Source organism: Camelus bactrianus, chromosome 21 (genome assembly GCF_048773025.1).
Source record: "Camelus bactrianus isolate YW-2024 breed Bactrian camel chromosome 21, ASM4877302v1, whole genome shotgun sequence".
Taxonomy (NCBI): Eukaryota; Metazoa; Chordata; class Mammalia; order Artiodactyla; family Camelidae; genus Camelus; species Camelus bactrianus.
The window spans coordinates 16,777,289-16,802,623 of NC_133559.1; the positions used below are offsets into that span (position 1 = coordinate 16,777,289).

At 41.6% G+C, this 25,335-nt stretch overlaps 1 protein-coding gene and 1 non-coding gene across 2 annotated transcripts in view; both read right to left on the reverse strand.

Annotated features, from left to right (window-relative positions):
- Window positions 1-25,335, reverse strand: part of ADCY10 (adenylate cyclase 10) — a 68,266-nt gene that overhangs the window by 30,574 nt on the left and 12,357 nt on the right. The window contains exons 8-18 of the mRNA XM_074349776.1: window positions 24,409-24,600; window positions 22,189-22,307; window positions 21,097-21,173; window positions 19,085-19,274; window positions 16,637-16,692; window positions 12,608-12,761; window positions 10,307-10,499; window positions 9,683-9,769; window positions 5,726-6,000; window positions 3,984-4,120; window positions 491-619 (exon numbers count right to left, since the gene is read on the reverse strand). Of these exons, the coding sequence (XP_074205877.1) occupies window positions 491-619; window positions 3,984-4,120; window positions 5,726-6,000; window positions 9,683-9,769; window positions 10,307-10,499; window positions 12,608-12,761; window positions 16,637-16,692; window positions 19,085-19,274; window positions 21,097-21,173; window positions 22,189-22,307; window positions 24,409-24,600 (1,609 nt within the window). The remainder of the gene's footprint in view (window positions 1-490; window positions 620-3,983; window positions 4,121-5,725; window positions 6,001-9,682; window positions 9,770-10,306; window positions 10,500-12,607; window positions 12,762-16,636; window positions 16,693-19,084; window positions 19,275-21,096; window positions 21,174-22,188; window positions 22,308-24,408; window positions 24,601-25,335) is intronic.
- Window positions 5,027-5,099, reverse strand: TRNAA-UGC (transfer RNA alanine (anticodon UGC)). Its single transcript has one exon. It is a non-coding gene; the product is annotated as a tRNA-Ala (tRNA).

Below are 25,335 nucleotides of genomic sequence, written 5' to 3' on the forward strand. Positions count from 1 at the left end.
TGAAGACTGAGAACTTGAGGTTTCTACATCATCCTTCTACTAAACATTTGATAGCATGGATTGGAGCTGAATGCATACTAGAACATTACTTGAAATTCATTTTTCTTGAAATGAATAATAATAGTACATCTCTGATATAAATTCTGTTTGTCATTTCTTATAGAAGTAGATAGCAGAAAAGACATCAGTGTTAGATTTTCTCTCTCATTATTTGATTTCTGTTTAATTGAAAATGTACTATACCTCATTCTTTCATGCAGTTGAATACAACTTTGTTCAAATCAGACTCCAGAATACGCCCAGGGGGAAGGTGGCTCCTACTTAGAAGCAGAAAAGCCAAGCCTACGATGGAGACTTCCCACCATCTGGGCAACATAAAACAGACAACAAGCCATGCCTATCTGCCTTTCTCCTTTGTTGGAGGCATCCTAGAGAAAGCAAAGGGGGATCTAGGTCCTGGAAAATGAACATCGGGTCAGATTTTCTTTACCTTTTAACGACGCTGGTGGTGACAAGTTTTTCAATCTGACATCACTGGTGAGGTTACAGACTTCTTCATTTCCCTTATTATAACCAAAAGCAAGCATTTTAAATTCCTCTGTTGGCATGGCAAAATTCCCTAGAGGGCGATAAAAGGGAAGAAAAGTTGAGAGCCATTGCCCTATTATTGTCTCCATTTTCCAAAAACCTTAAGTTAGGTCTCACACAAAAAAGAGCAGGCAGAGATGTCTGCTGGCTCCTCAAATATTCTGGAATACTGTGTTTTAAAGAAAACTGATGTATGAAAATCTAAATTTACTCAAAAAATGTTTTTTCTCTCCCTCCCTCCAGGAAAGAGAGGATTGATAATAACTACTGGATGCCTTCCACAATACATGCAGTTTTACAAAAATTTGATTTGAAGATTATCAGGATGTATCTTATAGTATATAGTAACATATACTTGTATGCACATTGAAATACCCACACTCAGATGCAGATACATTTTGAGGGAGACCGTACTCTCCATGTGTGGTTATTGTCAGAAAGAGATATTAATAATGGTAAAGTCTGAATAGTAAGCTTGCCTCGTAGTTTTTTCTCCTTGTACTCCAAAATGCATCACTTATTTGTCCCTTCAGTCATTCATTAACACCTGAGTTGAAAGACACTGTGATAGGTGATGTGGATGAGAGCGAACATAACTAAGCTCCTGACCTCCTGGAAAGATAAGGTGTATCTACAAAGAGCTAGACTGCCAGGCAGTAAACAAGTGTCACATCAGTAGGCACAGACAGTGAGTGCTGGAGCGCTCAAGTCAACCCAGTACAGACTTTTTATGCACCATAACCTGTGAAGGCTATAAACGTGGCTAATGCATGCTTCCAGCCCTCACGGATCTTCAAATTTATGGAGACAGATATTTAAGTAACTGATCATAATACAGGAAAAGCAACCTAAGAGCTAAAGAGCAAAGAGGAATAGAGGAGAAAGAACAATGAATTCAGTCTTGGTGGATTTAGCAAGGCTTCCTGGAGGAGGAAGCATTTTGATGGAACCTTAAAGGATGAAGGGATATTCCAAGTGGAAAATAGAGGGATGACCAATGCACAGAGCACTCTGCAAGTTAGGGAAGTGTAATGAGATCAGTGTGGCTAGTCTATGGCCATACCACCCTGAACGTGCCCAATCTCGTCTGATCTCGGAAGCTAAGCAGAGTTGGGCCTGGTTAGCACTTGGATGGGAGACCAGTGTGGCTAAACCAGTGTATGGTGTGCTGGAGTGCTACTATGGGACATATATTTGGAGAGAGAGTTTGGGAGCAGAGTATGGAGGGCATTTAACATCACACTATGAAGTTTGGACTTTATTCCACAACAATGGGGAAATACACCAGGTTTCTGAAGAGAGGACAGTGGTTATCCATCCAATTACTTTTAGAAAGCTAATACTGTAAGTAGCATATAGGAGAGGTGAGAGAATGGGAGAGGGAAAACGGTAAGAAACTATAACAATGGAATATCACGAAGTGACAATGGACAGACAGGTCTAGGCAAGTGGTGGTTCAAGGAATACTAACAATGTTGAGAAAAAGGGGCCCAGGCAAGATAGTGATGGAGGTGAGAGAGACATGAATGTTGCCAATAACCAAGCTGGGAAATATAGGAGGAGATGCAGTCTGTTATATCCTTTGTTCTCTCTCCAGGTACATTATTTTTTCTGAAGCACTTCATTTGGTAAGTGGTAAGTTGCATAATTCTTGCCTTTTTACTCCCAAATACTTTACTCTGAAATTCCCCAGAATAATGACATTCTCTTACATCACTGGAGAATAATTATCAGCTTCAGAAAATTTAACATTGATACAATAATTTATTGTCCAGATTTCAGTTTTGTCAACTGATTCAATAATGTTCTTTAGCAGTATTTTTTGGTTTTTGTGTGTGTGTGTGTGTTTTTTTTTTTTTTTTTTTGGTAAGCAACACAGATGTCTTCCAACAGATGAATAGTTAAACAATCTGTGGTTTATCCACACTATGGAAGCCTACTCAGCAACTAATAAGAACAAACTATTGATAAACACAACAACCTGAATAGTCTCCAGTGAGTTATGCTGAGTGAAAAAAAAAAATCTCTCAAAAGATTACATAAACTGTATCATTACACTTATAAAAATTATTAAAATGACAAAATTATAGAAATGGAGAACAGATTAGTGACTACCAGGGTTAAGAAGGAAGTAGAGATGGGAGAGAAGTTGAGGGGGGCAACATGAGGGATCCCTGTGGTGACAGAAATGTTCTGTGTCTTGACTGTATCAATATTATATGCTGGTGGTGATATTACACTGTAATTTTATTGATGTTACTACTGGGGACAATTGGGGAAAGGGTACATAGAATCTCTCTATGTTACTTGTTACAATGGCATGTAAATTTATGATCATCTCAAAAAGTTCAATTAAAAAAAAAACCCAATGAGGCAGCGAAGTCTTATTGTATTCCGTCACTTCATTTATACTCCAAGAGGTCCGTAAAATGCTTACTGTGATGTTAGACACAGAGAAGATGCTCAGTAAATGCTTGTTGAATAAATAAATAAAAAATGATTTGAGTTCCTTTACCCCCCATTTTATAGCAGGTACCTGGCAATAAAGGTCATGACTAATCCCCAAATATCAGCTATTAAATGGCATATGTGGAACTGAAACTCCAGATCCCTAACTTCAAGTTCAAATTTTTCTTTTGGTTACATCTTTATACTCTCTCTTTTCATGAAAGAGATGCTATCCCTTAAACCTTCACATCTCCTTTGTGTCAAAACATAGCGTCTTTCTTCTTTTGTTTTTGGCTAGCATATGAATTTTTCTTCCCATTACTGCTACCTCCCTAAACAACCAGGACATCCACCACAGACATTTTCTTATCATTCCTGTTAGCCTTAGTCCTCTGAGGCTCAGCTTGCATCCTTACCCCATTCTCCAACCCCCACCCTCTCCCTTCACTCAAACCATTTTCCTAAAAATTCCACTTGGCCTCTTTGACACATTGTCTCAGAGTTCATCCTTCTGGATGTCTGTAGCATGAGAGCCTGGCTGACAACTCACTTTGAGCTAATAATTTTATCTCTGGAAAACAAGTTATCCTTTTTCCCAGGTAACATCTAAATCCCCTTTTGGTTCTGATCCTGGGCTTTAAGATTCTCCAGTGTTCTTTCATTTCTATCACAGGTCTACATTCTTTCTCCCAGCTCAGTGAGTCCAGGCAATGTCAAGTTCCCTCACAATCTGGTAAGGCCCACACTCCAGTGATGTAAGAGAACATCATTATGCTGGGGAATTTTTCAGAGTAAAGTATTTGGGAGGCTGGTAATCTTACCAAGTCCAACATACTCTGTCTCCCCAAACCCTCTGACCCTTACAGGAAGCAGCCTGTGGAAAAGCCCACCCTTGCCACCCTCTCTGTAGACGACATAGGGAGAAGGACCATCACTATGAGACTTACTGAACAGGTTATTCCAGGTCACATTTATCTTCTCCTCAGACTCCACTGCTTGGAAAACAAGTACCCTGTGATGGTCGAGATTTTTAAGCAACTCTTCGCAGTAAAATGGAATCCCACAGCTCCCCTCCACCAGGTACCTGGAGTGAAGACAAGGCAACCTGTTTATGATTAAGAACCATCTTTAAGGAAGAAAAAATATTTGAGTCTTCTCAATCACTTGAAAATAACTGCCTCTCTTTCTCCATTTGTTTTGGTTTGTTTTCCATTTTTAGGGATTGGTTTTTTCCCCTTTTTCTTTCATTTAAAAAATTACATAAAACATTGAAATCTTTCCAAAGTCAGAATTATGCAGGAAGGTACATCCGCAGTCTTGTTTCCCTTCCTCATCTTATAAGTAACCATTTAAATAAGTTTCTGGTTTATCTTTTTAATGTTTCCTTTGAAAACTACAGAACATGCACACACATATTTCAAGCCCTTCCTTTGATAAAAGACAGCATGTTACACATACTGCACACGAGGCCACCCCTTGTTTCTTCACTCCACACTGTATCCTGATCACCCCTCCACATCAGCAAATCTTTCTCATTTCTTTTTACAGCTATGTAGGACTCCATCCTGTGGATACATCCTAGTTTATTCTAACTATTCCTTTAGAGATAGACATTGGGATAATTTTCAGTCTTTTATTTGTATAAACCATGCCTCAGTAGAAACTTTGTCCATATGTCACTTCACATTTCTGTCAATATATCTTTGAGATATACTCCTAGAACTGGGAAGACTAGATCAAAAGGTAAATGCATATGTATGCATATACATATATAATAAATGTATACACATATAATAAACATATACATATTAAATAAATAAGTAAATAAATACAGAGAGAAACAGACAAAGGGAGAGAGAATGCCAAATTTTTGCCTAGAGTTATTATATATATATGTATGTACATATATATTATATATTAGTATTTATATTAGTGTATATATTAGTTTTCTTTTGGAGGGAGGTAATTAGGTTTATTTATTTATTTTTAGAGGAGGTACTGGGGATTGAACCCAGGACCTCATGCATGCAAAGCATGTGCTCTACCACTTGAGTTACACCCCCCACCTTGCCTAGAGTTATTTTAAATGAGACTTTGTCCAAGACATCTCTCTTCCAGAGGCAAGGCAACCAACCTCATTAGAAAGAACAGATACAGATACCAAGGTGGGTTGCAAACAGCCAGTTACGGAAGAGGCGCTGTCGTGTGGTTAAGGGGACCGCTGTCAAGACCCAAGTCGAGGAGTCCCTGAGAAGCTCAGAAAGCCCTGACTTCACCATTCCCCACGACAGAGAACACCAAGACCACATTATCGCCAGCTGAGTAAGTCCCTGCTTAGTTGCCGGGTGTGGTCTTTAATGTGTACCGGTTTGCCTTTCGTGTCACTTCCCCATGTCACTTGCCCTTGGTCACTGTGGGTAAGAGTGGGTGTACCCATACCCAGTGTGATGAAAGGGAAACAAATCTGGTGTCACCCAGCAAAGCTGGGGATGGGGTAACGGGGACACGACAAGGAAAAGGGGAGCAGCATCCACTCCACCAAGTGTGCTCTGTGGTCCCTTTGAAAGGCGGACACCGGCACGAATACCAAGATGGGTGCTTTCAGACACATCTTAAGGAATCTGATGAAGTCTGGACCTGGGGAATGAATGCAGCTGTCAAGACCTCAGGACAGAAATAGGTCACTCACGTGTCCAGCTCTTTGGGGATGCCCCGGACGTTGAGGTCCAGGCAGACCTTGTTGCGGATGTCCTTGGGCTGCATGGCCCCCAGGGTGACGTAGGTGGTGTTCCTGTTCTTCATGATGGCGCTGGCAGCCGCACAGGGTATGTCGATGAAGGGAGACAGGGACATGATGATGAAGACAGGAACAGACCGGATAAGCTTCTCCATGAAGGCCCAGGAAGCCGGATCGATAAACTGGCCCTCGTCAATGATAAAAATAATCCTTTCCTCTTTCATTGTCTGGGCCAGGTGGAGAAACAGAAAGAACAATGCTGTAGGAATTTGAGTTTTTATACACGTGTGTGGGTGTGCACATGTAGCCACTGAGTTCGGTGGTGCTAAGTTAAATCTTGTCTTTCCAACAATTTTGTGCTAATTCAGATTCTGCTAACTTGGACTCAGTGGCAATTGGGACGGAACTGGCTGGAATGGACTCTCAACTTGGTCAAGCCTCTGTGTAAAGGTAACGGCTGTGTAGAGGATAGAAGGGGTTGCAGCCCAGGCAAACACCACGACCTGAAAATAACTGACATGCGCTACAAGTCATTGGAAATGTCTAATAGACATTTATTCAGCCAAGACCTATCCAGCCCGTACTTCTCAAGCACCCCCTGGGCTGGGTCCTGGACACAGAGAACTGAGGGAAACGGACCTGGTGCTCGCCCTGCCGGCAGTTGACACTACTCTAGCTTGAACTATGGCATATGTTACACTTAAAAATAGATCATGTGTCCTTTTTCTTGTGTAGGCTACCCTTCCCTAGCTGGTCTGAATTATTCATTTACTTGTTAAGCATTTATCGTGCATCTTTTAGGGTGCTGTTCAAAGTGCTGGGGATACAGTATTAATCAAAATAGAGAGCTTACATTTTAGTGTGAGCCCCCGCATTTTCACCGTGTGAAGTGTCTAAGTGGAGAAAAACCTTCCCCACTCTTACTGCTGCAGACTGCTCTTGGCTTCTTCTGGTTCCCTCTGAGAAGAGACTAGGTTAACCCACTCTTTCCCTCTATATGTTCTTTATAAACCAAAGCAGCACAGGCTGCTTGCAAATTTCAAATTTCAGAAGACACTCATTATACAGCATTCTAGTCTGCCTTGTCACCTACACACGTCTCCTCTTACGGCCCCGTTCTGTCACCAGGTCATTAGCTCTCCACCGACCCTGAGAACATTTTAACGAACAGGGATTAGCATCCCATTGTTTTGTTTGGCTTGGTATTTGATTAATGTCTTTAAAACCACGGGGCAGACAGAAATGTGAGTTTTTGTCATATCGTGGCCTCGTCCATGAAGTATTTGTGAATTAAGGAGAGGAAAGCAGGAACCAAAAACCTCACATGAATTCAATAATGCATCATTTGGCCCCAGCTTCTTCACATTTAAAATTAGGAGACGGAATCGGGTCCTCTCTGATGTGAATAAAAGCCAGCATTTACACTGAACCGACTATGTTCCCAGCACGGTGCTCTCTTTGATAAATGACTTCATTTAATTTTCATAACATACAGGAGGTGGCACTATTGAATCTATTTACTGAGCAAATTTAGACGCAGAGGTGTTAAGCAACTCGCCCAAGGTCATATGGATAGTAAACAGTCTAAAGATCGCTGTCATAGCACAAAGTCAAAGCACGGCTTTAGTCATGGTTTCCAACTAGATTGTTAGCTGTGGAACTCACTAAACATAGGCCCAAAACAAGCCCTTTTAAATTAGGAGTAGAACTCATAAATCCATACATTGTGAGGAGCTTCCCGGATACTTGTGGCGCAAACAGTCCAAAGCCTGATGTTTATTTATTTTTGTTTGTTTGTTTGTTTTAATGGAGGTCCTAGGGATTGAACCCAGGACCTCGTGCATGCGAAGTACGAGCTCTCCCACTGAGCTAGTTCCCACCCCCCACAAAGCCTGATATTTAGAAGCTGTTGATACTGCCTCGCTTATTTGCCCGAAGTGGAGAAGGAGGAGAAAGTTGTATTATAAACTTATTACAATGCCACCGGCTTGAATTGTTTATTTATTATGGGCCAGACACTCTGCTGGTCAAGAGTGATACAAGAATGAGTAAGAGGCTCCCTCTCCTTAAGAAGCTCACAATCTCCTGAGGGGGAGAGACAAGTGAGTAAGGAATTGCAATCCAGTACGGTAAATTTAATGAGAAGTATGTTCAAAGTGTTACAGAAGCACAGTGGAAGAGGAATTAGTCATGCCTTGTGATCTGGGGGAGTTATCACTAAAGAGGTGACATTGAAGGATGAGTAGCATTTCTCTGGGTCAAAAAAAAAAAAAAGTCCTTTGTCTTTTATCTCATTAGCATCAAGAATTATTTGGATAGTATAAAGCATGAGTTGGAGCAATGTGCTTATACTCTGGCAGTTACACGGAGGATGAATTAGAGTGGAAAGGGTGAGGCACAGAGATGGTAGGAGGCACAGGGATTAGCTAGAAAGCTATGGAAACAGTCCAGGAAGAGAAACTGTCTGAACTACCGCAGGGAACAGAGGACAGGGAGGTTCCATAGGTGGCCTGAGGTAGACACAGGAGGACTTGGCAACTGAGCAGATGCAGTAGATGTGGCAACTGGTGCGGAAGGGAGCAAAGATAACTTTAAATGATGCGTGAATAAGTCTGCTACTAACTGCATCAAGGATCAGGGTGAGGAAGACAGAGCTTTGGAGTAAGAAAAAAAAAGAATTTAGTACTAAACACTAAACTGAGTGTGAGTCACCGTATCTAAGTGGAATACACAGGAGGTTCTTGGAAATACAGTTCTGGTGCTCAAAGAGCTCTCTAGCTGGGGAATGGAATATAAATTTGGTGATCATCAACATACAGCGGACAGTCATGAGATCACTCAGAGAGAGAGTTAACACTGGTTGAGTGTTTCTGAGGAAGGAGGCTCGATGCTAAGTGTTTTACGCATAATCTAGTCATTTAAATTTTACAAACCTCTGAGCTGGGTACTATTATTTCCTCATTTTGTAGAAGATAAAAGCACAGACAGGTTGAGTCACTTGACCACGGTTACCCAGGTAGCAAGTGACAGGAGTAAGGGTTCAAACCTCGGTTGACTGACTACAGAGCCTACAAACACAGTCAGTTTGATATTCTGCATCTCATACAGCACGAGAAAAGGGGTGGAGGCTGGTTTTAGGGAGAGGCCAAGCTCCCAGCAGTACTATTACAAGTCTCAAAAAACAAAAAAAGATATTTAAAAAAAAAAAAAAAAGAGTCTCCTTTCAAGCATAATTAAATTCTAAACAGCAAAGAAGCTTGAGGTTGGGAAGTGAGAGAGGTGATGAGGCGGACTCACGGACCTGGGTTAATTAACAACAAGGGAGAGGAAGTGCACAGCTGATGGAAAGGCTGGACATTTCTCTTACCCCAAGGCTGGCGCCTTAAAATCCGAGGACATACCCCAGTATCTCTTCCTTTGTTTTTTTCGCTGAAGTTTCTGCTAACTGCTTTTTGTTTCAGGGCTGAGCTCTGAGGAAGGAGCCTATAGCAGGAAATAATTACCACCACCACTGGCCAAGCCTCCTAACAAAAGACCCCACAGCTGGACCTGGACCTGGCCAGAGCTGTCTCTACCGGCCACCTTGGCTGACGGCTCCCCGCTCCTTTCTCAGCTCCGGCACTTTCTTTCCACTTCCCCCTTCTGAGCAATAAAGCGGCTGTTCACTTCATCCCTCTGCCTCTCCTGCGTGCATTCTTTCCCAGCCGGCGGCATGGACCCACACTTTGGTGGGCTTCCTGATTTAGGGGTCCCTCTATCCACTAACAGAAGGATGGAGGGAAAGGAAACACTTTAGGCTAAAGCTTTCACATACTTTAAAGCTTCCTGCCATTGGACTGAGGCCACCCAGCTTTGTGGTGAGATGCCCAGTTTCCTCCTCCCCATTATTTGACCCATAGATGCTCTTACTCGCTCCAAGATCTTCATAAACAGTGCTTCCAACTGCTTTTGTTTTCTTGAGGTGCTCATCTTGGAAACCTCTCGTGAAATGGGGAACTGTATAAAGAATTATGAGAATATTGAGTGTGGGAAAGTAGCAAAGGGAACCACTAGTTGTATGAATTTGGGCAAATCACTGTACTGTCCTGTGTCTTAAAATCTTCATGTGTTAGATAGTCCATAACATGCCTTCCAGCTCTAATACTCCATGTCATTGAATCTAATAGACACAGGAAAGGAAGGGCACAGTCTCATCTTTGTATTGACAGTTACACGTGGGAGCAGGGTGACTTTGTGCTCTGGACTAGCTAGGATAGTGTGGCTATGATGGAAAGGTGAGGAAAAAATGGGTCAGCAGGTGACTATTTGGGTTTTCTTGCATCTGGTATTTCTGGACACCTCCAATATATCTCAGGAAGGTGCATGCTCATTCCAGGAGGATTGGGGGCCATTTCCTTAACACCTGGATGCTCCAGATGAGGAAAGAAAAGGATAATAAAGGCCAAAGAGACGCAAAGTCATAAAGGATCAGGGAGGAGTGGCCACACTTGCCCCTTCACTATTTCTTGCAGAAGTCTAATGCTAGCTAGTTACCTGCACATGGAAGATGTCATTAAGAAGACAATGGAACTTTTCATCCAACAGTGCCTTGACTTTATTTTGAAGGTTAGTCTGTCGTTCTTTATAATGTTTACAGGTATCCAGACCTAGTACATTGGCCATGAGTATCTGGATGGTATTAAAATTTTGATGGAAGCTGATCTTAGTCAACCCAATAGCAATAGTCCTGTTTGTAAGAAAGTCAAGAATCAGAAGAGCATTTTAAAATATATTTTTTGAAAACAATAAAGCTTGAAGGAAAGCTCTGACCCTTCATATTTGGTTATCATGACAGATTTCCTGAGCTGTCTGGAAGCTGTTCTTTATTTGTGCTTCAGATATTCTCCCTTATTCCACTACATCCCTAAACCCTGACAGTTTAACGTAACTATCCCCTCTTCTTTAGTCCTGCCCCCACCGCCTTGGTTCAGGCCCTCACACTCTCACCTAAACTGCCAAAGAGCACGGTATTATCCCTGCCTGGCGCCATGACTCTCTGAAAGCATCACCTTTACAGAAGCCTGGAGCGTCCAGATAGATGCAAATCTTCTCTCCTACGTAAGATTTTCAATGCTCCTGTTGCCTACACGTTAAGTTTAGATTCCTTTCTGTGACATGTAAGACTTTCCAAGGCCTCGTTATGTCATTTATTGCTACTCTCTGCCCGCAGTCTATCCTTCACCACCAACAAACTGGTGAGAGTTCCCTGCATACCCAGTTCTTTCTTCTACGTCTTTGTTTTTGCTGCCTCTTCAGCCTGGGGTGTTACTACTTCTTGTAATTCCTCCTAATCCCTCATTTCCTGTTCGTCCATAAATCTCAGCTCAGGGGTGACCTCCTGGAACTATTCCCTGATGCCCCAAGGTTGGGTTACATGCCCGTCTTTCTCTTAGCTTCCTACAATACGCAGTTGCATGCTTCTGTCATTGTCCTCGCTACATTCTATTTTTACTGTTCTCTCTCTCTCCTGCTCTTTTGTGAGAGCTCTTTGAGTGCAGGGATCAGTTATTATTCATCTTCAAAGCTTTGGAATTTGTTGTGGGTTAATTTATGCTCCCCTCCCCAAATGCGTATGTTGAAGTGAACTTATTTGGGAATAGGGTCATTGCAGATGTAATTAGGTAAGTTAGGATGAGGTCTTAGTGGAGTAGGGTGGGTCCCTTCTCCAGTATGACTGTGTCTTTATAAGAAGGGGAAATTTGAACATAGACAGCACACAGAGAGAATGTCATGTAAAGATGAAGGCGAAGATTGGGGTGATGCTTCTACAAGCCAATGCGCCAACAATTGCCAGCAAGCCACTAGAAGCTAGGAAGGAGGCACAGAACATATCATCCCTCAGCTGTCAAAAAAACCAGCATTGCAACATCTTGATCTTGGACTTCTACCCTCCTGTACACAAAGACAATATACTTCTGTTGTTTAAGCCACCTAGTGTGTGGTACTTTGTCCTGGCAGCTCTAGCAAACCCATGCAGTTCTTGGTTCCTGGAACATAGTAGGTACTCAATAAGCGATGCAATAAATGAAGAAATGAGTGTCTTCTGGTTGTCTTGAGTTATCCCCTCAGCAATGTTAAAGATATTTTAAAACTAGTCTTTCTCGGGCCTGACATTAAAAAAGAGTAGAAACACAGCTAAAAATAATGTAAAGTTAATAAGAATTTTCCCCTTAAAGCCTTTAGGTTCGATGGTGAAAGGATGTGAGAGACCACTGCCATTGTCTTGGCATCATCACTGTTATTGAGTACAATACTGTTCACCTCCATGAGCTGGGTTGTCCCAAAGGGAGCCCGCATGACACCCATTACATGAAAAGAGACAGACAGCATGAGGTAAGTGTGTTAGCCCTGACTTCCAGAGGAAAGTCCAGAGGCCTTTTACTCTCTAACCATACTCTCAGGGCTGAATGGTTTGAACTGGTGATGCCCTGTCGACTACACAAATAATCTAATGTGTGTTCTGCAGACTCCATCTAGCCTTGGACTCAACATCTAAACCAGTCATTCTCAAACTGCCTGCATATTAGAAAACTTTACAATATCAATATCCAAGCCCCTCCTGGCATAAAATCAAGATCTCCAGGGGTCAGCTCAGCTTCTCATTTTCTCAGTTCAGTAGGTCTATCATTAATTATTTAGCACAAGAGACATGACACCCAATAATAACTGATAGATTGTGAACAGACTACATAAGGCAATTTACATAAAGGAGAGGAGAATTAAAACGAGTGAAACTCTTCGGAATATCGGGATTCTCTGGGCTCACAAAAAAATGCTCATTTGCAAGACACTCACCTGTGGTTCTCACCTTGGGCCAGGTACTCAATTTCCACAAGTATCTGGCTTTTTCCATAGCCCGATAATCCTTCGTACATCAGGACCCGGCTGCAGTTAGACATCAAAAATTCCTTCATAGAACACATGAAGTATTTGATCTCCTTATCACGTCCTGTTATTTTTAGTTTTTAAAAAGGGAGCAAACCCAATCAACATAAAACAGAGACACCAAAAAAAGCACCTAGTGATACTGCTTCTAAGGACACCCCGGGGGTTTCCAAGGCGTTGTTCATGCAGCTTCTTTAGGTCCTGTGCACTTTACATTTTTAAAAAAATCTTTCTTTAGAACTTTTCAGTTAACAATGTGGTTTTACAGATTTTTTTATCCCCACAAGCTGTGAGGGAAAGTATTCTTATAATGCTCATTATGATGTCCATTTAATTTTAGTGCAGAAAACTGAGATCTGCTTAGATTACAGAACCAGGAATTAAACCATGGCTATCTGACACTAATGTTTGTTTTCTTTTCTTTTTTCTCTTTTTCTGTAACACACTAGAGGTAACTAGAGATTATTACACTAAGAAATAAACTTATTGAAGTTCGGGTTCCTATGTTCAACAATATGGATGAAATATTTTTATCTCCAATTCTGTGAAAGAAACTTGCTCTTTGCAAATGAGAAATTATACTTATCCCAGGGCTACTAGAAGCATTATCAGTGGAGAGGAAAATTCAATTTGCTTTAAAAAAAAATCATGTATAGATTAATTCTACCCTAAGAACAACCTAAATTCTTGGTAAAAATAAATTGTAGTTTTTTTTCTGATTATAAAACTAACACATGCTCACTGTAGAAAATATAGAACACTTAGAAAAGGAAAAGAAGAAAATTAAAGTCACATTGGGTTCCAGCCCCATCAGTCTTATGTTTCTTATGTGTTTTTAAGTATGTGTAACAGGATACCCTGACTGAAATCTGAAATTCAGCCTACAATCTTTGAAACCTGGTGGGCAGGAAGGAAATGACAAATTTCTGTCCAAAAAGCTGGAGACCCAGTGGGGCTGACTTTTCTTTCTTTGCTGGGGAGGTCACTGAGGAGGGCCCATCTGGTTACCCATTGATCAAGTAAACACACACCCAACTGTTATCTAAAACACTGAAAACCACTACCTTGAGTGTAGATGTTTCATACAGGGAAGCTAAGTGTTTACTTGGTAATGGGAATTTCTGGCTACGATCTAGTGGGAACTACTCTATACACCATATTGCTTATTTCAGGGGAAACATTCCCTTTCTGAAAATGCATTCGAATTTCAGTTTTGTGAGATGGGTAGGGTTTTTCTTTGGTCTGAGGCTCACATAGGAACTCAGAAGATAAGGCCCAGAAGGCCACACAGCAGAATCTTCTAGCTTTTTGTGTTCTGTTTGTATAGAGTACATACAGGTAAGAACTTAGGGACTGCCTTTTTAGCTGGATTCTGAAGTGAAGCTAACTCAACTTGAACTACATGTATGTTGTCTCTATTTAAACAAGACCCTAATATCTGAGGCTGTTGTATGCATTTTTGACCCTAAAAAAGAAAACACCTTTTTTCATTTTAGTTTTGTTGTCAGCAAATAAAATTTCATTTACAGGAGCTCTTGTAATAGAAGGGTATTTCCCATACTCCTAACCTCCAACAGTCTGTTTTTGGTTATAGCTTTAAGGAAAGATATGTGGACCTGGTTTTTCCTTACAGTGGTGAACTCAAGGCAAAAAGGCAACTAGACTAGACTGAGAAATATATTGCATAGTATACCACCGTGCTCTAATATGACTATCACAGTGAGTCCTCAATCTTGTAGAAAGGGGGTTAGGACTTCCATTTACTGTCAATCATTATCACAACAAACATACCCCAGGATGGAAAGGAAGGCCTCAGAGGACAGTGAGAATGGGCATTCCTTCTCCTTCCTAGCCTTCAGGAGTTTGGGCATCTGGACTTATAAGGAGTGACAAGCCTACAGGCTCTGCAAACTACCTGAACACAGAGAAAGTGGGGCGTTGCTTTTGGCCCAGGTGCTCTTGCCGTTCTGGAACTGTTGCCATCTTTAGACTCTGGTGACATCGAGATGCTGTCCTAATATTCCCCCAAAGTTTGAGGCAGAGCATCCTCTGAATTGTGCTAACACAGTTATGACCAGGATTTAAATCCAGAATGACACTTTTTGGGATGTTCAGGTCTAACAGAAGGAAGCTACAAGTGTTACTAGAAATGACTGCCTTCAGAATCCACAAGCTAATCTTCATTGAATCTCTTCTCTCAGAGGGTGTAACCCTCCCTCATTTTATGTCTACTTCCCTGTCTCGTCTTGAGTTAGCTTTTTTATGATAGGGTCCCTATCAGTCGCTATCACCAAGAATCACAAAAACATCACTGCCAAGTGGATCGTAGATCTAATGTAAAAGGTAAAACAAAATTTCTGGAAGAGATTCTGGAAACATATCTTCATGACTTTTGGGTGAGGAAAGATTTCTTAAACAGTATAGAAAAGCACTAACTATAAAAGAAAAGATTGGTAAATTGGATTTCATTAAAATAAAAAATTCTGTTCATTAAAGACATCACTAGTGGAGTCAAAAGGCCAGCATAGAATGGGAGAAGCTACATATAGCAGAAACCAATGACAGTGGACCTATTTTCAGAATACATAAATAATTCCAAAAGATCTATACAAAATGCAATCCAATTGAAAAGTAGGCCAAAGATTTGTACAGACACTTTATAAAAGATGATTTCCAAATGGCCAGTAAACATTTGAAAAAAGAGCTCAACCACACCAGGGAAACACAGATGGAAACCACAATGAGATACCACTATAAACCCAACAGAATGGGTCAGAATATAACCAAATACAACCATTTTGGAAAACTGGCATCATCTACCAAAATTGTACTCTTTGCCTATATATATATACACACTCAACAGCAGAAATGCATAACTTTGTTCACCATAAGACTTGCACAAGAATCCTTATAGCATTATTCATAGGAATAATAACTTGAAACGATTCAAATGTACAAAAACATAATGAATATATTGTTGTATATTTATAAAATGGAATACAATCATCCCTTGGTATCCACAGGGGATTGGTTCCAGGACCCCAGGGGATACCCAAGTCCACGGATGCTTAAATCCCTTATATAAAATGGTGTAGTATTTGCATATGACCTACACATAGCCTCTTGTATACTTTAAATCACCTCTAGATTAATCATAACATGGAATACAATGTAAATGCAATGTAAAATAGTTGCCAGTGTGTGGTAAATTCAAGTTCTTCCTTTTGGAATTTTCTGGAAATTCAAATATATATATATATATATTTCTTTTACAAAGAGGTGCTGGGAATTGAACCCTGGACCTTGTGCATGCTAAGCATGTGCTCTACCACTGAGCTATACCCACCTCCACTTAAAAAATATTTTTGATCTGTGGTTGTTTGAATCCATGGATACTTGACCCTGCAGATACAGAGGGCCAACTGTACTACATAGCAATGAAAATGATGTATAGCTACATTCAACAACACGAATGAATTTCATAAAATACTATTGATTTAAAAAGACTTATGTAATTACACAATGTATGATTTCATCTATATACATTTTAAAAACAGACCTAACTAATTTAGTGTATAAGAAGTCTTTGGGTAAGAGGGACAGTATAGCTCAGTGGAAGTGTGTGTGCTTAGCATGCACGAGGTCCTGGGTTCAATCCCTAGTACCTCCACTAATAAATAAATAATAAATAAATAATCCTAATTACCCGCTCCCCAAAAAAATAAAATTAAAAAAATAAAGAAGTCTTTGGGTAAAGAGAGGGCTAACTCATGTGACGTTTTGCAGAATACTGCTATTTTTCTATTCCTCAGCCTGGATGGTGGTTATATGTCCATTTTGTGATAATTCATTAAGCTGAAGACTTATCATGGGGGTACTTTTCTGAATGTTTTGTTGTAGTTCAATAAAGAAGTTTAAAAATCAAGGCCCACTACCTACCCAGCAAAGGGTAGCCCTCATTTCTGTTGCAGATGAGGTATGCCATCCCAAACATGCTGAAGAGAAGAGAAGACAAGACATTAGCATCAAAACAGGGAAACACTGAGAGACAGAGGGACTAGTTTTTAGTTCCCAGAAAGCCTCCTTTTCAATCTCTAACAAGAGTCTATTTTCTGAGTCAGGGATGCAGTTACCAAAAGGAAGGGAAAGGAGAAGTTCCTTTCTGGTGACAGAGTCTCCAAACAACCTATGTTGTGGCCTTTACCAGAGAGCCTGGTACCTTGTTCAATAAATTCTTGTTGAGTCTGCGTTGGTAGAACTGACCTCCCTCTCGGGAAGCCACACACTCAACAGGGGACCCAATAAAATTAGATGTGATACATTGTCTCACATCCTGGGAAGATTCCACCAACTGCTTAAAAAATAAAGCTCATGTTCTGGGGGTGGCCCAGTCTCAAGTGTTTTACATGTATCGTTTCCATTACTCCTGACAAAAAACCTTATTAAGAAGGTATTATTAATATTATTATGTCCATTTTACAAATGAGAAAATTGAAATACAGAGAGTTAGGGTTGCCCAAGATTCCCATGGCTAGTGGTGACAGAGGATACAGACAGAGTCAGTATCTAAAGCTAGGCCAGGGGCATATGCTTGCCTACTGTCAACCAGCATCTCTTGAAGGGGCCTTTTTAGACACATGGACCACTCCCTTGTCTATACTATCATCCTACTTTGTTACACCTCTGTTATAGCACATACTGAAGTCTCCCATGTAATACACAGCAAATTGTATGTATGCTGGTCTTGCCCATTAGATTTCAGGACAGGAACCAGGCCGTGTTCATATTTGCATGTGTACTCCCACAGTCTCTTATTTGCAGAGACAGTATAGAGAAACCATAGTGAGGGCAGACTTTGGACTCAGATAGTCCTGGCTTTCTGTGGTAGATTGAGGGCCCCACTTCTTCACCCCTACTTGTATCTGTGCCCTTTGTTAACATACCTTGGCAGCGCCCTCCCACTCTGACTCAGCCTTGTGAATGTTTTGGTCAATGGGATGTTAGCAAACATGATATAGAGGCTTTAAAAAAGCTTGGGCATTAGACTTGCTCTCTCTTGCTCTTCTGATATTGCCACGACTCCATGCCTGGGCTAGCCTGATATAAGATGAGACACACAGAGTCAAACTGTCCCAGTTATGTCAGCCCAGATTCTCAGTTATCCCACCTGAGGTCATTCTGGATCAGCCAACAACCTGCTGAACCCCAGGCCTAGTCAAGATCAGTCGAACCCCATATATTTGAGAGATAAGGAAGCATATATTGTCATATACCACTGAGGTTTTGTGATTGACTATAATGTAGCATTATTGTGGCATTTTGTACCTTGGCTCCATTGCTTACCAGATTTATGACCCAGGACAAGTCATTTAACATCTCTGAGTCTCAGTTTTGAAATTTATAAAATGGAGTTAATAATAATTTCTACCTCATATACTTGATATGGATGTAAAAGTGCCTAATATTTAATAAGGGCTCACAAGAATTCTTATCCATTCATTTATTCAAACAGCTTTTTATTGATGGTCTACACATGCCAAGAACAGTGCTGAGCCCTGGGAATACAAAGGTGAATAATAAAGACTCCTTGAACCAATGACAGCCCTGATTCTGTTATCTGACCCCTTTAAGACCTAGATTCTAGCTTGTTAATATAAGGAATAATACCTTTTCAATTTCCATCCACCATCCATTTATTCATCACTATGGATGCCTACCAAGCACTGGGAATATCAGAATGGCGAGAAATAATCACTCTCTCAAAAAGCTCCCAGTGTAGGAAGTGAAAAGCACATCCAGGCAGTGGTTGTGATGAGTGCTATGAGTGCTATGAGTGCTCTGGTAGAGACATGTGCTACAGAGCTATGCAGAGGAGGGAAGACTGAACTGTCTGAATGGGGGTTAGGTAGTTCCAGAAGCAGCTTCAGAGGGGAATAGATCCTTGAGCTGGATTTCCAAATATGACCCTGGTGTCCTCAGTAGACTGGGGATGGAATGACTGAAAGGGAGGGTAAGCCCCTCAGATACCCCAGAGGAAGGGGCACTGGAGGAGATGAGGTTGGAAAGGCAGGTGGTTACCTTGTATGTCACTGCAGGGAATTTGAACATTATCATGAAAATGACTGGGAGATTCTGAAGGACTTTAAGCCCTAAAGTAAGAGACCAAGTTGGGTTTTCAGGGGATGTATTTCAGTAAACACCTAGAGGAGGTGTTTTAGCCTTACCAACACCTGACCGCATAGTTGACATGATCTATAGTTAATGGTTGGTGACTGGCCCTATCTGGGTCCAAACAGATCCTCAAATGAGGGGATCTCTCATTTTGCTATCATAGTTCTCCCACTTCTTTACTAAAAAATTACTGCAAGATCAATGCCCCACACTCACACTTTCTCATTAAGGCCCAAACACTGATACACTGGTCCAGAATCTGCAACACCTTTCATGACTTTTTTTGGAAGCTCTTTAAAAAAGTAGGCTGGTAGGTTGCTGCCATTGTAGGTGACGGAGTCACAGGTCACGATTCCCGGGTAGTACATCATCATCCTGGCAGCTATGTTGACTTTCTGACCAATGACTATAGGAGGAGGGAGAGAGAAAGGCAAAGAGCAGGTAGAAAACAGCCATTGAACTGAGTGTAATCTGAGGCAGACTGTCCCCAAATGGCATTGTCACCCTTTACTCCTTTTGCAATCTCACCTTCTACTACCCAGATTGAGCCAATGGCTATTTTAAAATATACAGGGAGTATAAACAAGTTTATACTGTACAGCACAGGAAAATATATTCAAGATCTTGTAGTAGCTCACAGGGAAAAAGAATATGAAAATGAATGTATGTATATTCATGTATGACTGAAAAATTGTGCTGTACACCAGAAATTGACACAACATTGTAAACTGACTATAACTCAATAAAAAATATTAAAATATACAGGGAGTAACTCAATCAGCCATTCATAAAGTTGCTACCTCATCTGGGAAGATAAGAGGATGTTCTGCTCAGGGAAGAAGGGCCTTGAATATGCAGAAGATTCTGTTAAGTGGGATGGTCACAGGCCTGAGGGCTCTCGGGTGAGGTATACCGGGTGGGCTGCTATAAGACGGACAAGCATGAGCTTGAGCCTGTAACACTGACCTCCAAATGAGGCACAAAACTGGGTCTGCATGTTCCTATGCATGAACTTTCGTTTGGTGATTTCTTAAGAGTGAGTAAATGTGGCTGGAAGGGGAGGGTGTGGAAGATTGGTTTAGGGGATATTTTAAGAGATAAACTACAGTGCAAGGACTCTGAAGCCAGGCTGTGCAGGTTTGATCTTTAGCTCTACTTCTAACTACTAAGTGCAAAGTACTTGGGCAAATTACTTGAACTCTTTCATGCCTCAGTTTTCCGATCTGTTAAATGGGGTTGATAACAGTGGGTAGTTTATAATGATTAATGAGTTAATACACTTTGAACAGTGCTGGGATGCTAGTAAGTCCTCAGTTAATACTACTAATCAGGCATTAAATGTTCAACTTTAACATAAACTTGAATACTTTTGATTAAGATATTCCTTTTTAAAAAAAACTGTTTATTATGGGGAAATTTGACCAAACAATAACATATGGTATTATGAATCTCCATATACCCATCTGCCAATCCCAAAAGCTACTACCCATGGCCAGTCCTGCCCCTCCTCAATGCCATGCACTGTCCACCCTGTATTATTATTTAGAAAAAAAATTTTTGGAGGGGGGAGGTAATTAGGTTTACTTATTTATTTTTAGAGGAGGTACTGGGGATTGAACCCAGGACCTTGTATATGCTGAGCATGTGCTCTACCACTTGAGCTATACCCTCCCCTCAACCCTGTATCATTTTGAAGAAAATCTCAGACATTGTGTCATTTCAGACATAACTATTATAGTAACTTGGATGTACCCAGTATTTTAGATGTATTATTTGTGAACATTTAAGGCCCCAATAATTGGGTTAAAGAGAAAAGCAGTGAAATCTTGTGATAATATCTACTCACTATTTTCTTTTGAGATTAGTGCTATTTATCAGTAATGCCAATAGTCATAATTTTTAATAAGTAGTCCTAACCTATCCGAGGAATTAAGAAGAGTAACTGTTTAATGTTAACAGGAAGTTATTATAAAGGCTCATTGTTCCACAAGCTCATGGCCTCCCACCGCTCCCCTCTAATGACTGCATATTTTTTATAGTCAGTCATAGCCCCAAAAATACACACTCTGCAATCACTGAGCTGTCAAGGGGCAAAGCTACATGGCTTAGTTCCATCTGGAAGACTATCAGCTTTCTGAGGGCAAACGTCTCGCGTATTTTCGTCCTTTTTCCCTCACAGCCCAGTGGCAAGGCTGAAGGAGAAACAGAGATAAGCTAGCTCGGCCCACCTGTGTACTCATGCCTCACAGAGTGTCCAACGATTCCACAGAAGACGATCCCGCTGGCCACGCCGATGGAAACAGTGCTGGCTCGGGGGTTGTGGGGAAAGAGATAAAGATAATGAGCACAGAGAAGGCGGGGAGTGTTGGGGCATGGTGACCAACAGGGTGGGGAGGGGCAGGAAGGGATTTGCAAGAAATAACTCTCTTCCCTTTGTAGTTAGTTTAGGGCAATGGTACATGGCCTGGAGGTGTAAAGGCGGGAGCGGTGGAGACACAGAACTAAGTTCTTAGAGGTGATAACTCAGTCCATTTTTCTGCTATTATTAAGTATTCGTCTGAGCTATTTTTCAGGAAGATTACCCCGTCACCCCAATGGACTTTCAACATAGAGTGACTGTGGTTGTAAACAATTTAACTATCTTTTTTGATTTTTAAAAAGAACAAAGTCATTATTTTGAAGGGAAGTAACTCAGGTATAATGTGTGGCATCAAAAGTTAACTTTGCTAATACAGGAAGACAGCTGCATGCATACACAACTAGGGGCTGAGAAGGTGGACTGTTTAGGGCTAGGGTGGCACCTGTCAGAGCAGACCAGAGTAGGCAGCAAGTCAGGGTCACTGGGGTGCTCAGGCTCGGGGACAGCCAGGGTTGAGGACGGTAAACCTGTCTCAACTGTTTTACTCAGTGGACCATCTTGAGGTCAGATCAATATATAAATTTCCAACCCAAGGACTCACTCTATCTCTCAGTTCTTAAAAATCAACTCAGGTCTCCAACATGGTGTTGGGAGTGCGACCTCTACCAAGAAGTAAGTCTGAAGTGTGGAGAGACAACCCATTTAGGTTATATCACAGACCTGGTACATTTTGACTTTTTAGGAGTGTCCTTTCCCCACCTGGGCTTTACCATCCCCCATCTTATGGCATCAGGTTGGGTTTGCTCACCCTACCTGTACATTAGGTGAATAACGAATGCAGACAGAAGGGTACTCAGTCAAGGACAGCCCTCTCCTGCCTTCCTCTTCCCTGCCCCTTGTCCTGTCTCCCTGTATCCTACGACAGGGTCAGGGACCCGATGCAGTCAGGATCATTACTCACTGGATTTTGTGGACCTGAGAGCAGAAGTCAAATATATCCACAGCACTTTCCAAGGCATGTGTGACCTCATCAGGTGCCTTTTCCCCAGGGAAACCAAAGACACAGAGGAAGGAGCAGCCCTGTGAGGGAGAGAGTCAGCAAACACTGCTGCTGGACAGTCAGCTTTAAACGGGACCAGTTAGAAGGCCCAGTGGAAGGTGAGCAACAATTTTCACTTTCTGAGACAAATTTCATCATGATTTCTCTCACACCAATTTAATTTTAGTAAACTTCATGTAACTTGTAGTGTATCATGAGCAGTAGGGTTTGAACCCGAGAAGGGCTTGTTTGGCTCCAGACACGTGGGTTGTACTGAGCTTATCTGTATTCACCCTCCTGTCTGCTCTGCCTGCGGCCAAGGTCTTAGGCTGCAAGATACTAAGTTTAAGAAGCAGCTCGGGTAGTGGAAAAATCACCAGCTCTGGAATCAGAAAATCTCAGGCTACTTCACAAGTGTAGAAACTTGCACAAGGCAATTATACTCTATCAACTGCAGCTTATCAACCTGAAAATGGGTATAACTTAGACTTCCTGAAGTTTGGCTACTAAAAGGATTAACATTATACATCTATATGTCTATACATATAACTTATAAACTCTGCAGTTCTTTTCAGATATTATTATTATTCATTATTCTCGGGGATAAAGGCTTAAGCTGGAGGTGGTTTTTCTTTGCATAAAGCTAACTCTTTCGGGTAGAGATTAAACACTAAAGCTTGGCACTTTTACTATCAGTCACTTTAAAAATGACCTCAGTCAGATGCCATTTTCTGTAAGAAAAGGGCAAAATAAATTAAAGCCAATGGGTTAAAAATTTGAGCCTATATATGTTATATCCTGATCAAATGCAAAAGAACAGCAAAACGCCTCAATTTCCTCAACCCTCTCTGAAAAGAAAGTGACCAAGTGTCATATCCTAATTGGCCCTGGGCTCTGTGGTGACATGAGGGGGAAGCCCTGATTCCAGGTCTGCGAAGAGACAGAGGGCAGCCCTTTGGGGCACCATTGGGTCTGCTTTGCCTGGAAATCTGACCTGCAGGTGTGGCCAGGTGAGTATCTGACTCGCTCTGGCAGTGAGGCCAGCCGCTCTCATCTGCTGAGTGCTGACTGTGAACGAGGCATCGCAACAAGTGCTTCACACATAAATGTTTTAAAACCTCCAGCAATCATTTGAGGCAAATACTGTCCCTATTTAAATATCCCTATTATGATTCATGAATAATCCAAGTCTCAGAGAAGTTCAATGACTTGCTAAGGTCACACAGCTGGGAATTGTTGGACCCAGGAATTGTCCCTCCATGAACTGCCTGGAGTGTCTGCAAGACACTAAAGACTGTTCCCTTAGGTTCTGTGCTCTTTTCTGATGAGACTCGTGGATGAATATGGAAGACGGTACTGGAGCACACTGGGCTGGAGGTCCCCACTCCCTCAGAACAATAAATGCTTATTGAGTGAATGAGTGTGGGGCAGTAATTAAGAGCAGAGAGATACAAAAACACCTGAGATGGGGAACCAAGTCTCACTAACACTTCTGTGATAATTTATCACATCACTTTTCTCTGAACTGATTAAGAGCAGATTGAGAACACCGGAAGCCAGAGGGGAACCCCCGCCCCCCTGCTCCGACCCCAAGTTCCCATGACACTGATAGGGGAACTGGGAGTATAGATATAGCAGGTGGGGATTAAAAGAAATTACAGCTTCAGAGGTATGACGATTACTAGAAACCTGACCTAAAATCTCTGGGAGTTTCATTATACACTGGATTGAAGATATATGTGTAGTGAAAGCTCGCTGGGCATAGTGGTTAAGAGCACAGACTAGGAAGGCAGACTACCTGGGTTTGAATCCCAGCCCACCACTGACTGAGCAAAACTTAATCTCATCCTGTCTCAGTAGCCTTAGCTCTACCTCAACATCCTCATCTGTAAAATGGGGACAACAACAGTACCTACCTCTCAGAGTAGTCATGGGGAAAAATGAGTAATACACGTGAAGTGTTAAGAACAATGCCTGGCACTTATGTTCCGTATCCACCATGTAAGCCGTTATTGTAACTACAAATAAAGACTGACAGTTCCAGGTTGAAGGTGCCTATTCCCTCCCTCTCCCAAGTGTCAGTGGACGTGAATGCTAACCTTAAATTATTGGTAGGTCCCCACACTGTTAGTTCACATTTACCTTGTCAAACATGAAGACTTTGTTGATTTGGCCTCGGAAGACCCTCAGGACAGAGTTAATGTGCACACAAGCATCCTGGATGGCTGAGCCTATGACTTCTGCTTTGTCTTGGTCCTTAAACATCAGGTTTACAAACATAATCGTCACCGGGCGAAGCTCAGACAAATAACCCCGAAGCTGTTTGTCATCAATCTGCAGAGTAGAGGGATGCTTTCCTTAACACAGGTCCTCAGAGGTGGATCTTTCCTTCCCACATCACCCCCACACCCCAAATATCACTAAGAGGGAAGTAGCCTTTTGAGATTCTCTAGTGAAGCTGAAGTTATCAGAAGTTGGGAGGTACGACACAGTAGAGCCACCTGAAAGCCAAACAGATCGAAATGGAATGGACTCTCAAAATCTCTTCCAAAGGGCACTTGTGCACTTGCTAATTTTGGGCCAGCCGCCACTCCCTTGCCCCAACTGCCAGCTCCCTCATGCCAATATAAGCCATCACAATAAAAGAAAAGACTACTGTTCCTTTTGGCTCTCTTACAATTTAACAATAAGAACAGCCAGGCTATGTAATTCAACCTTATGTTTTCAGAGCCAGGTCCCTTCCGGAATATTTTCATATTCTATCCAACTTTATCCTCAAATGAAATAAAATCAGCATTATTATCCCCATTTTACTAACTAGATGACTGAGGCATGGAGAAATAACACCATTTTCCCAAGTCCCATGGTATTCTTAGCAAACCATTGGTTTGGTTGTTCTTGGCAAACAAGAACGCAAATCTAGACTTCTTGTCCAGCAGTCCCTTGACAACACTGCCCTGCCTCTCTGGGGTGGTATATTTCACTCAGCTCCCCTCTTCCCTCCAAGTCTATCCACAGCAGGCACAGAAAAATGAAAGGAAAGGAGAGTGTTCCCAAATCATCCCTGCC